This window comes from Podarcis bocagei, assembly GCF_964188305.1.
Source record: "Podarcis bocagei genome assembly, chromosome: 7".
NCBI classification, from domain to species: domain Eukaryota; kingdom Metazoa; phylum Chordata; class Lepidosauria; order Squamata; family Lacertidae; genus Podarcis; species Podarcis bocagei.
The window spans coordinates 76,673,148-76,686,300 of NC_138132.1; the positions used below are offsets into that span (position 1 = coordinate 76,673,148).

The 13,153-nt window shown below is 46.1% G+C and overlaps 1 protein-coding gene across 19 annotated transcripts in view; it reads right to left on the reverse strand.

Annotated features, from left to right (window-relative positions):
• The window catches only part of RERE (arginine-glutamic acid dipeptide repeats), a 357,369-nt gene that overhangs the window by 132,407 nt on the left and 211,809 nt on the right, over positions 1 to 13,153 (reverse strand). For all 19 annotated transcript variants that reach the window (XM_081201368.1, XM_081201373.1, XM_081201372.1 and 16 more), the window contains one exon: positions 3,042 to 3,090. In XM_081201368.1, coding sequence (XP_081057494.1) covers positions 3,042 to 3,090 — 49 coding nt within the window. The remainder of the gene's footprint in view (positions 1 to 3,041; positions 3,091 to 13,153) is intronic.

The following is a 13,153-nucleotide window of genomic DNA, read 5'->3' on the forward strand; positions in this document are numbered from 1 at the left end:
CCTGAAATAGTGCCAGCAGAACAAGAAGCTGTGAAGGCACCCCAAGAATACCCAGTAAAAGGAGGAGGTGAAGCACAGAAAACCAGTCCTCCTTCATCTGTAGTGGTCAATGTGGAAAAGCAACACTCTCACAATGGAAGTATCCCTTTAGAGCAGTCTTCCAAGTCAGTCTACCAAAAGTTATTAGTCTCCCCTGCCTCAGCACACAAAAACACACAAAATACTAGCCTACCTTTCTATAAAAATTATTCCTGAAAACAGGAAGCTAATGTTTGAAAAACTTTCCTGCCTAGTCACGTGGAGTCGATAATTAACTTGCCATAGGTGAGTGAATTATTTCCAAGCCAGCTTTATAATGCAACAGCTTAGGACAGTCCAAAAATGCAACCAACTCTGTTTAAATCAAGGGGTTGGGTTCAAGGTCCTCGTCACACAAATATAAAAGTAGCCCACCTGGATCAGGCCAAAGGTCCATCTAATCCAGCATTTGTTTACAACAGTGGCCAACCAGATGCCTCCGAGAGGACCCCAAGCAAGGAATGAAGGCAGCAGCCCTCCTGCGCCCTTTTCTTTGCTTCCCCCCAGCAACTAGGATTAAAAGATATACTGCTTCTGAATATGGAGTCTCCATGTAGCTATCATGGCTAATGGATGCTGACAGACCCCATCCTATGTGAATGTGTCTGATATGCCACCTCCCAAAATGAAATCATCCTGTAGATTATATGAGGTATCTATATTCAGAAATAAGGCAATTTCTGCTAGACTGCTGGGTTTGTTTGGTTGTTATATACAGGGCGGAAACCAATGTTGGGCTAAGTGAATTTTCTTTCAGCACAATAATTTCTGCTTCTGCAACAGAACATTCTTCCCTGTCTCCTTCCTCCCCTCTGTATTATCCTAAATCTGTCCCAGTTTTCCAGTTCTCTGGAGCAGATTTGGGGAGTGGGAGGGAGTGCCATTGTGCAAGGAAAAATCCTTGCATTGATGGAATAGGTTAGCTGAATACCATCCAAAGAGCCCCAATGTATCAGTTTTGACCTATTTATTACATTTATACCAAACCTTTCCTTCTAGGAGCTCAAGAAGGTGTAAACAGTTCTCCCACTTTTCCATTTTATCCTCATAACATCCCTGTGAGGTAGGTTAGGCCAAGAGACAGTGACTGGCCCAAGACTACCCAGTGAGCTTTATGGCTGAGCAGGGACTAGAACTCTGGGCTCCCAGGTCTGAGTCCAACACTCTACTACACCATACCAGGTCTCTTTTTATGTACAATTATCCTGGAATTTGGGAGGGACCACAGCTGAGTGGTGGAGTGTCTGCATGCGGAAGGTACCTTGTTCAATTTCTAGTTATAAAGGGTCAGGTGACAGGCATGATAGGCAATACCTCTCCTTGCCCAAGAAAGTCACCAACCGTTGAAGTCAGCTATCCCTGAGCTAGAAGGCTGAATTGTCTGAAATGTTTGTAAGGCAGCTTCCTAACATCTGGCTAACAGGTGGCTAAAGGTAGTTAAACCTGTATTATCTTTTTGCATGGACACACCTGCACATCCACAGCTGGAGAGCTCTGGCAGTCCCCAGGACACTTCATCACACTTTACTGCCCATGAGCAGAATGGAACAGATTACAATTTTAAACAACCTTATTTGGGCAGGAATTTTCCTACAAATTTCAGCAACACCTCAGGGATATACTTGATCATCCTGCAGCATAGTCTGTGGCATTATGAGCATTTAAAACTCTCCCACACACATAAAACACAGGAGAAAGAGAGAGAGAGAGAAAGAGAGAGAGATGCACCAAAGTGGTCTCTCCAATCCTGCCCTTAATGGGACTGAGAAGCAAAGTGTGAGAAAGTCAAGATTCCAACCTGAGAGGTGTCCAAAGTAGTACAGCAGCATATACAGATGGGAAAAGGGTACCTTGGCACGCACCCTCGAGGCCCTCATTCAAAATGCTATTTAATAAAAATTAAGCCGTTTTACACTGAGAGAAGGGATTATTCTGCTCGGCAAGGAAGCTTTCAAATAAGGCACTCAAGGGAGCGAGTCCCAGAAGGCTTACTGTGCAGAGCACGCAACAACCTAAGCCCTGCAGGGCTGCTTTTTTTGAAGAAAGGAAAAGGAAACAAAAAGGCTGCTTGCCTCCAGGGGATGCTACAGGATTTGAAGAGACTAGTGGTAAAAGAGGGGAAACGGTGACATGATAAATACCACTTGGCACTTATATAATGCGTTTGGGTGTTCATGCAACAACCTTACAAGGTGGGTCAGTAGTATTATCACCACATGGCAACAGAGGGGATGTCTGAACCTTCGTGGTTTGCTTATGGACAACTAGATGCTATCCGCACCACACATTTAAAGCACATGGCTTTCCACAAAGAATCCTGGGAACTTTTTTTTTTTTTAAGGGTGCTGGAAATAATACCTCTCTGAGAGCTACTGTTCCTATGGTTCACTGGGTGGGGTGGACTGATGAGCAGATGTGAGCCTAGTGAATTCATAGCAGAGGTGACATTTGAGCCAGGGGCCTCCGGGTCCAGAACTCATTCTCTTAGTCACACACGGGCCTGTCAGTGACTGAGCGGCTGCTTTCAACACAAGTGAGGGAAGACCCTTCCCCTCCCAAGACCATTCTGTGCTTTCTAGTGGGCTCAAGGCACAGGCAGCTAGGATGAGTAATAGCTCTTACAGTGTTCACTGCCTTGATAGAGTGTTTGTGTGTGCGGATGATATAGAAATATTTTCAAATAAATAAATGTTTGTGGGCCAATGGTCACTGTTGGTCTGTATGGGCAGAAGGGTTGTAGACCCTTAACTGATGCAGTGTCACAGAACGCCTGGGCGGCCCTGGATCAAGATGCACTTCGAACACAAAGATCTGTGAGCATCCTGACAGGTGGCGTCAACCTCCCTCTTCAACCGCAGCACACTTAGGGGGACGTGGATGACACCTTGAGAGTTGAAGATCACAGGTGGCCAGAAAGAGACAGTTCAGTCACTTGATGTTCCCATTATGTAAGGAAGTCTTACCTGATGACTAGGCCCAACCCGGATTTCACCCTGTGTGCTGTTCAACCGCCTGCAATGGAAAGATACAGAACCACCAGTGAGTAAGGGGAACCAAGTGGTGCAACGCACACCCTCCCTGTACTGGGTGAGCATGTACAGCCACTGCTTTGAGAGCACAACTGGGAATAAAACCACAGAATGTCTGGTTAGTCTTTAATGCCATTTCAAAACGGTGCAGGGAAAAATCCCTCCAGCCTCCAGCAAGACTCCAGAGCAATCTTTGCTATTTGGACTATAACTCCCATCATCCCAGACCAGAACAGGTGGGCTGGGGTGGGGAGAAGAGCTTTAAGTTCAGGACATCTGGAGGGCAGCAGGTTCGTAAAGTTGGCTCTGGGGGCTATTTTCCCCATCTGCTAACAATGGAATTTTAAGATGGAAACTTGGTGCACCCCAAAACCAAAAACAATGTTAAAACCAAGTCATTTGATCAGCAACAGCATGGGAAGCAACACTTTGCAAAATGTGAAGAATGACACACGGTGACATGGTGCCTCAGCTGCTCCCTGTTCAGCCTTCGCCTAATGGAAAAAGCCTTTTAAAAAGAAACCGAGGCTGTGTCTGCTTACAGCTTGCATGAATCAAGAACCTTCCCCAGCACCCCCCCCCCACACCAATCCTGGTTGCGTTGTTCATTTCAGAAAGGCACCCTAGGGTGAAGCCAGAGAACGTGCGTGCCCAATCTGAAATGTCAGTGCCCAAAAAGCACGGGGGGCGGAAATTGTGGTGGCAAAAGGGATCTGATTCCGCCCCCACCTTTGTTTGTTCAATGTTTCATCCAAAGGACGTCTCCAGCAAGAGGCTGCCATCTAGCTGCATGCAGAGAATGCCACTCTATTTTAACTCCAATTCTGGCCTCCAGCAGCAGTTCTCAGCCCATTGGGCCCTCCTGGCTCCTTTGCTCAGCATGGGACTCACCACTAACATCTAAGAGGCACACCTAGGAAAGCCGTGGGCTAAAGATTTCTTGGACACCTTAACTTGCAAGACTAGGGATTTTAGGGTTTTGCTCTCAGCTTTGGCACTGCGAGGCCTGCTGCTGCTTTCTTTTCTTTTCTTTTTTAACTCTGTGGCCCTGAAATAAATTTCCTGAGGGTTGGACCTTTGCTAACTAAGCTTAGTGCTAAGCTGTCAACCTTTATTTTGGGGAAAATGCCAACAGCGTGGGTGCCAGCTACAAACATTTATACTCTTATGGTTGGGAGGCAGCATCTTTGGCAGTAAGTGTTTTCCTTTACATTTTCCTTTCCAAAAGAAGTACAATAACATTTCTTTTTTAATTAAATGAAAGCTAAGGTTTTATTTGGGACGCGGGTGGTGCTGTGGGTTAAACCACAGAGCCTAGGACTTGTCGATCAGAAGGTTGGTGGTTCGAATCCCCGCGACGGGGTGAGCTCCCGTTGCTCGGTCCCTGCTCCTGCCAACCTAGCAGTTCAAAAGCACATCAAAGTGCAAGTAGATAAATAGGTACCACTCTGGCGGGAAGGTAAACGGCGTTTCCGTGCGCTGCTCTGATTCACCAGAAGCGGCTTAGTCATGCTGGCCACATGACCCGGAAGCTGTACGCCAGCTCCCTCGGCCAATAAAGCAAGATGAGCGCCGCAACCCCAGAGTCGGCCACAACTGGACCTAATGGTCAGCAGTCCCCTTTACCTTTTAAGGTTTTATTTACTTAGCGTGAATTTATCCCACACTTTTCCTCCAAAGCTCAGAATAGCATGCAACAACCCAGTAAATCAACAGAATACCATGGAACGGACTCAAGCCATACGTAGTGAGCTTTGTGGCTGAGTACTGATTTGAACACAGGTCTCCCTGCCACCCATCTGGCACATCATCCATAACACCAGCTCTGGGTCAAAGGAGGTTTTAAAGAAAGCATTTTCCACACCTCAATGCTTACATGCATTGCTACTTATGCCAAGAAGGTTTGCTTCCCCCGGAAGACTTTGAGGCCCAATATGAAAGGCCAGCAACTTCCAGGTTTATTACAGCTACATCTAGGTAGGTTGGGGTGGAAAGCTATTTCTCAGGGGCCCACAAATAATTGTTACTGATCTCTGAGCAGCCTGCTTCCATCTGCTTATTTTAAGAATCTTGTAACATTAAGAATCTGCTGCCCAAGTTTGCTTGTTTTCCTCTACTCTCCCCCAAATCCTTTTTTCCTTTTGTATCATGTCTTTATACACTGCAAAGCCTGAGAGCAGGAACCACGTTGCTTTCAGCTGATATGTCAGTCGCTCTGAGGACCTCTCCAGCTGAGGAAAAGAATCGCTTTCAATCAATGCTTTGCTGATCGATTAGCCATGAACCAACATTCTCTAAAACAGGTCCCTGGAATCAGCTGTGCGGAAACTTATAGTCAAGAGCAGAGGTAGGCAACCTAAGGCCTGTGGGCCGGATCTGGCCCAATCGCCTTCTCAATCCAGTCCACAGACAGTCCAGGAATCAGTATGTTTTTACGTGAGTAGAATGTGTCCTTTTATTTAAAATGCATCTCTGGGTTATTTGTGGGGCCTGCCTGGTGTTTTTACATGAGTAGAATGTGCACTTTTATTTAAAATGCATCTCCGGGTTATATGTGGGGCATAGGAATTCGTTCATCCCCCCAAAAAAAAAATATAGTCCAGCCCACCACATGGTCTGAGGGATGGCGGACTGGCCCACAGCTGAAAAAGGTTGCAGACCCCTGGGCCAAGAGCAGGTTACCTGAGAGACAGCTTTGTCCCTTATACACCCAGTAGGGCACTGTGGTCAAGCTTCTCCTGTGAGTTCCAAAGGTCTCAAAAACCTGCTCTGCAGTAACTCAGAGTAGGGCTTTTAGTGTGGCTGCCCTGTTCTGTGGAACAGCATCTCCGTCGAGATATTTTCCAGAACAACTGGAGGCATTTTTGTTCTAGGAGGCTTCCCCAGCTGAACGAACAGGTCTCTGCCATGGGTGTCTCCTTTTATTTGTTTTTAATTAACTTGCTATTATGTTCTCTCCTGTTTTTAACTTTTTAAAGCTTTTTATTATTATTTTGCATACATTGCCTTAATACATATATGTAGAAGGTGATGTAGGAGAAGGAGATGACATTCAGGCAGGTGAATAAAAGTTAGCAACCTACAAAAGAAAAGAAAGATCCTCTAGATTGCTGTGGGCTGCCAGTGGAGGAGCAGAGTGCTTGGGTTTGATGCTGGGAAAGATGGAGTGCTCGGTCCTACCTGCAACATCACCTTTATTCGCCTACATGCAATTCCCGATTGCCAGTGGCCACAAGGCTAGTGGTTAAATACCAGCCTGAAGAAACCCTAGCCAACCATACATAATCATATGAACTTTGAAGGTCAACCTGAATTTATCTGACCTAATTTTCCTCTTAAGGACGTGTGTGCATGTTACAACATGCCTAGATGCTCACTGCATACATAGAATCTATTTCAAACCAGTAACATCCTGCAGCTGGAATATGCCACTGTATTGTCTTCTCCCTCTATGGAATTCACAGTGAGACAAGGAAAGATGAAGCGCACTTTTATTATGTAAAGGGAGGGGAAATGCATGAATAGGAATCAATGCTCGCCGAGTTGCAAAATACAGGCGGCTCTGTGTAATCTTTTCTGCAATCCCAGCTCTTTTTATTCCCACAGTTGGGTTTATAGTGAGAAAAACAAGCCGCTAAACCCATCCCTTTATTCCAACACCTTTCTGTACAATGGCTCCCTGCCCAGAAAGAGGTATAGCAAAAAAGACGCTGTGTGGTCTTCATAAGAACACTCTGAACAGAAAGAGGCAGGCAGGCAGGCAGCCGGGGCTGCGTTCTGGCCCCCAGGCTCAGCAGATTCAGACAGAAGCTCTGCTGCTGCTCAACTCTTTTCAAAAGATGCATCCAAACCCCTACCACAGGGTTGATATTGACACACAAGCACCCCAGGTCGATGGGACTGCACGTGGGGTGAAAAAAGACCTAGGGGTTGAAAGGGGGTTAAAAAAAAAGTCTGAGGTGGAAAAGACGTTTACAAGGGATGCCGCAAATATTTTTTTGGAATTACAAAACAATAAGTCTCGGAAATAAAAAGTGTGGGCATGTACAGGGTGCACCTCCCTTGCCAATGAGGAGCCTTTGTAGTTAATAAGATGATTCCATGATACAAGAGAATCCTCTCCCGCACTTTTTATGCTTTACAATTCTTAGCAATGGCAGCTGATTGGTGATGATTAAATGCTGACATATATTTTGATATTCCTTGACTTGATTTCATTTATACACCTAAGAATTTGGGCTGGGGCCTTGACAACTTATGAGGGGGGTATCAATGAACTCAGAAGTTTGAGAAACCCTGCCCTGGTATAAGAGGCTATATCCCAACACAGAGACGGCTCCTGCACATTTCTGGAGCAAACCCTCCACATACACAAGGAGACTCTATAGCAAGGCAGTCCAACTTCTCATACTAAGTGAGCCACACATTGCCTTGTTGCATGTGTGCAAGGGGTGGGGTAGGGTGGGGGCGTCAAAAGTTGCCGCATGCGGTCGTGGGGCAGCGTGTTGGACCACCCTGTCCTAAAGGGTATTTCTGTGTGTTGAGCAGCCCATCCTTGTGGCTCCCCAAGAGGGAAGGTTATAAATGACAGACAGGGGCTTTTCAGTGTGGATGAGGAGAGACTGAGGTGGGGATGGGGGACACATGATGGAGAGAGGTGGGAAACCTATGGCCCTAAAAAGATATTACAGGACTACAACTCCCATCATCCCTGAGGCCCAGGGCTAATGGGAGCGGGAATCCAACAAACACCTGGGGAGGGCATGCACCCAGGCATCACATCCCTGGGGTAAAGACTTAAGATCCAGGACAGGCTTAAAAGATTGTACTTCCTCTCGGAGTGCATAGCTAATTGATGGCATTCTATGCTGCGAGATCTAGCAACGGGCTGCAGGCTTGGCCAGCTTTAAATAGGATTGAAGACAAATTCACAGAAGTCAAGTCAAGCAGTGCTTCCTAGTCGTCCTGGTTCTGCATGCTACTGAATGCAAATTGCTGGGAAGCAACTGTGCAAGAGAGCTCTTGCCTTCATAGCCTGGGCTGAGGGTTTGCCAGAGGCATCTGGGTAGACCACTGCGAGGAGCAAGCGACTAGACCAGATGGACCTTTGGTCTGATGCAGCCCATGCATGGCCAGATGCATAAATTCCATCATCACAGAGCCATCATTCTATGCGAATCTGTTGCCCTCAGATCTTTTCCTGGACTCCAACTCTCACCAGCCTGTGCTGGGCTAGGGGGTGATGGGAGTTCCAGTCCTAAACATCTGGAGGACACCAGAGTTGGCAAAGGCTGGATCACTTATTAGGATAGCTTCAGTGGATCAGCATCTCCACCCGCTTTTCCCAAGGTTTTCAAAGGCTGCGTCATCGCCTGCTTGGCTACTGTGGAGTGGTCCTCGTTCCATATACTGCTTCTCTGGACAAGTGCAGATTGTCACTTTGCAGAGGTTTTTATTTTACTATCTATAGGCACACACATACAAGCATCGAGAAGGAGCAGGAAGATCAGCTAACTGCCAGAGGCATTTTAAAAAAAAACCCAAAACACCACACATCTCAACCTACAAATCTCCAACACTGCTGCCTCCAGATATTGCCTGGATCACTTCGGATTTTGCCCTCCTTTACTCTGCACATCCCTCCCTCCTAGCTCTGTTTAAATATGAGAAAAGGAAGGATGCAGTTAAGAAGCATAGGGTTTTTTTTATCGAGGGAAGCTTCTGGGGTACTCAAAACTTTGAAAGAAGTATGCATCTACCCTTGCGTGCGCACACACAAGGATAAAAAGACACAGTTGATTAAAAAAAATTAGGTTAAGGTCAATGAGTAAATGAAACAATAATGGGGGAGGGAGTGTTGGGCTGTTTATTCCATGAGATTGGGGGTGGGGGTGGGGAAGGGATAAGGTTGGAAGCGGGTAAGGAGGGGGTGAGGATGATGAGAGGAGCAAAGGAGCCAGCGCAGTGTATGAAATCTGACACCAAAGGAAAGCAATGTAACAAAAGTGGTATCCATAGCAACAACAACTTAATATTTCAGTCCCTCTTCAGCTGCAGCGGATTAAATATAATGACAAGATGTTCCCCCTTTGAAAAGTAACCTGTTGCCATGGAAACGCTGTAGTCTCTTGAATAAACAGGGACTGGACAGAAAGGAACTGGAGGCCTGCAAATGAATATCAAAAAGGAAGGGACTCTTCCCCCCACCGCCACCCACCCCACCCCATCCCAGGGTGCACCGGAGCCCTCTAATCCTCAGGCAGATAAGTGGGGGGTGGGGGGTGTTGGCTACGAGACAAGAGAACTGCCCTTTCTGGCTTCAAAGCAAGGTGGGAATCAACGTGGGGGTCCTGGCAAGTGGGAGAGAGAAGAAAGTAAGACTGATAGGAGGGCTGGACAATTAGGTTATATTTCCCTTGCAGGAGCTCAAATAGGAGCATAGGAAGCTGCCCTATACTGAGTCAGACCAATGTTCCATCTAGCTCAGCATTGTCTACACTGGCTGGCAGCAGCTCTCCGGGGTTCCAGGCAGAGCTCTTCCCCAGCCTAAAATGGAAATGTTGGGGACTGAACCTTCTGCATGCAAAGCAGTTGCTCTGCCACTGAGCTACAGCACGTCCTCCAGATCCCCACCTTGTACGGGGACATTGGGACAGGCACCCAACACATTAGTAAAAGGGGCAACTTCAAGCACAGTATGTTTTAAAGGAGAAAGAAAAGAGTCTCCTGCACCTCTGACTTTGGCAATTCTATCCACTAAATCCCACCACCACCTGAATAATGTACAGAGTTCCTAAAACCCTTCCCAGTTTGTAGAGCTTTGGCAAAACCTTTATGCGGTTTCATGACCATGGAGCAGCTTGCTCCTGTGTGCTGCTGGAGACTGACTCATCTTCACGGTCATGAGCAAGTGATCGTCTCCAGCCTACTCAACAAGGCTGGCAAATGGCTAAAACTCTTTGTGTAACAGAAGCTACAGAAATAACCAAAGGGCTCCCCCGAAAGCCTTGGGACTAAGCCGTTAGGCTCAGCTGGTCGATGTTAGAGCACATGCTCTATGTATGGAGGGTTTCTGGGTTCTGTCCATGGCATCTCCTGCTCAAGCAGAGCTATGGAGGCCTCAACCTGCCTGTGGTTCCTGGAACAGATGGACTAAAAGGTGGGCTCAGTACAGGGCAGCTGCCCCAAGCTCATGTCTTCCAGACATTCTGTACACCACCACCCACGCAGGCTGGAGCTGATAGGAGTTGTAGACCAAATACATAGGACACATTCACACCCTACATTTTTAAGCACTGTGATATCACTTTAAGCAGTCTTGGTTTCCCACAAAGAACGATCTGCAGTTTGTCAAGGGTGCTGAGAATTGTTCGGAGACCACTGTTCCCCTCTCGCAGCGGTTTAACCATCAATCCCTTTCCCAGGGAACTCTGGGAATTATAGCTCTGGAAGAGGAATAGGGGTCTCCTGACAACTCTCAGCAACCTTAACAAACTACAGCTCCCAGGAGACAGCTTTGGGGGAAGCCATGCCTGCTTGAAGTGTTATCATAGTGCTTTGAATGTAGGGTGTGAATGCGATCAAGTTGTGGAAGCCTGCCTGAATTGTTTTCCTCCTCTCTTAATTCTTTCACACTTCCTACTGTGGATATTGCTAAATGGATTTCACTTTCAAAGATCAGCACCAAATTCTGTATGTGCATTTGTTTTGTTTTTAAAGCTAAAGGTCACCTTCATAGCAACTTTGGGATGTAGGCTCTTTGGATATTGCTCTTGGCACTGAAGGCTTGGAAGGATAGGAACATAAGTTATACTCATACTTCCGTTTCACAGATTGAGATGGCTGGGGGGGGGCAACTTGTGAAAGGGCATCCTGGTCGAGGACCAAAGCCCATGTCTCTCTGATGCAACCTGCATCACAACTATTTTCTTATTTAAACGCAAAAATACCCACCACCCTTCCTTCACAATTTAGACAGCGAGCAACTGCCTCAAGGGTGTGGGGTGATATGGAGAGGAATGAGTGAAGCCATCAGCATTGCTCCTCATGCCTCTCTGTTCCGGGCATATACTGCTGATTATGGGATGCTGAGGGCAAAGAACAGGAAGCTGCCACCTCCATCTTGCTCTGCTTATGAGCATCCCCTGGAGTATCTGGCTGGTCAATCATGGAGGCAGAGCAGTAGATGAGATCCTTGGCCCGATCCGTATTTTTTTTTTGGGGGGGGGCATTAGCAAAGCTAACAGACACCACCTGGCAGTGGTTTGAGTGAACTACTGGTGGTCCAAGGAGATTGTACTTCCAACCAGCTAGGTCAAGAGGAGGGAGTGGGATCTGAGCATCTGAAAGGTGGCTTTATCTTTTCAAGGTAAACAAGCCCTTGAGGACAGGGACAACATATGCGAAAGGGCCAGAGCTCAGTAGTAGAGTGCATGTTTTGCAGGCAAAGGTTGTGAAGTACTCATGCATGAAACCCTGCAGGGCTGCTGCCGGTCAGTGTTGACAGTACTGAGCTAGATTGGACTAATGATCTGGCTTGTTATAAGGCAGCTTTCTATGCTCCTATCTCTACCCCTTTCTATGTTCACATAACTTTCTTTCATTTGGGTTTTTGTTTGTTTTAGCATTAGGTGCTTAATCCTATTCCCTTAGCTTCTTGTTCTTTTTAACCTGCAAGGGCCTCCAATAACTTCCCATTTTACAGATGGCAGAACAGAGGCTGAGAACGAGTAACATGCCCAGAGGAATGCCTGTATGCACAAAACTGAGCATTTGAAATATTACTATGGAATCAGGGCCAAAAATGCTTTCTATCTGTCCACATTTCAGCCCAACGGCTCAACTGTTCTAATAACTGGCCTACTGCCATTTATAGACTCCATTACATTGGGCCTTTCAAATATCCCTTTTTTGCTTCCTAGCACTGAATTGGAACTGATGTATGCAGCATTTGATTCTTCCAAGTAGATATGAAGCATAAATAGACACAACAGTTTAAAAGGATCCTGACCCAAATCCTGTCTTAGAATATGCTGGTGTGGTATAGAGGTTAAAGAGTCAAAACTAGGACCAGGAAGAAGTCAGTTCAAATCCCTGATCAGCTATGAAGCTTACTGGCTTACTTTGGGCAAGTCACTATCTCTCAGCCTCACAAGGTGAAGATAAAACAGAAGAGGATAACTGTGTGAGCCCTCCTTGCCTTGGCTACAGCTTGTGGTTAACCTTCTATTTGGGGAAAGGTTGTATCTCATTGGCAGAATATCTTGCTTTGAGAGCAGAAGGTCCCATGTTCAATCCCTAGCATTTCCAGGTGGAGATGGGAGAGACTTCTGCCTGAAAGGATTTAGAGTCGCTGCCTGTCAGTGTACTGAGCTGGACAGACCAACGGCCTCAGTATGTCTCTATGTCACTAAGAGAGAGTTAAATCGCAAGCCTGGGTTCAAGTGTTACACTAAACCAGGCCATGGTTTAGCTCAGCACGGAGGCAAAATGCTCAGGAAGAAGGGGAGTGGCTGCACTAAGCCATGGTTTGGCACTAAGCATTGGTTGGCTTAACGTGCCATACAAACCAAAGCAATAAAATGTTAACGTAGCAAGAAGGCAACAACTACCCAACAACAGCATGTCAAATAATCCATGAGAAGTTTTTAAAATAACTCAAGGAACCCCTCCATTTTAGTATCCTAGCTTGCTCTTGTTTCTTATATGCATTGACTAGAGTGCTATACCCAAAGGAGACAAATACAAAGTATACTAGCTGTAAAACTGAAATTTAATTATTTTCTACCTATGTCATAATTACAAAGTTATAAACATTCCACATGCTTCCATGGACCAGAAACACACACTCTCTTCTACACGCATCTTCCTTTACTTGTACAACTTGTATCCAATGTTAAATGTTACGAAGGAGCAGAGCCACTGAAATTAATAAACACATCTAACATGAGTCCATTAATTTTAATGGGTCTACTCTAAATAAAACTTAGCTGAATATAAACTATCCTATTAGTGGTCGTGCTATCATTCTTGGAAAACTTTGATAA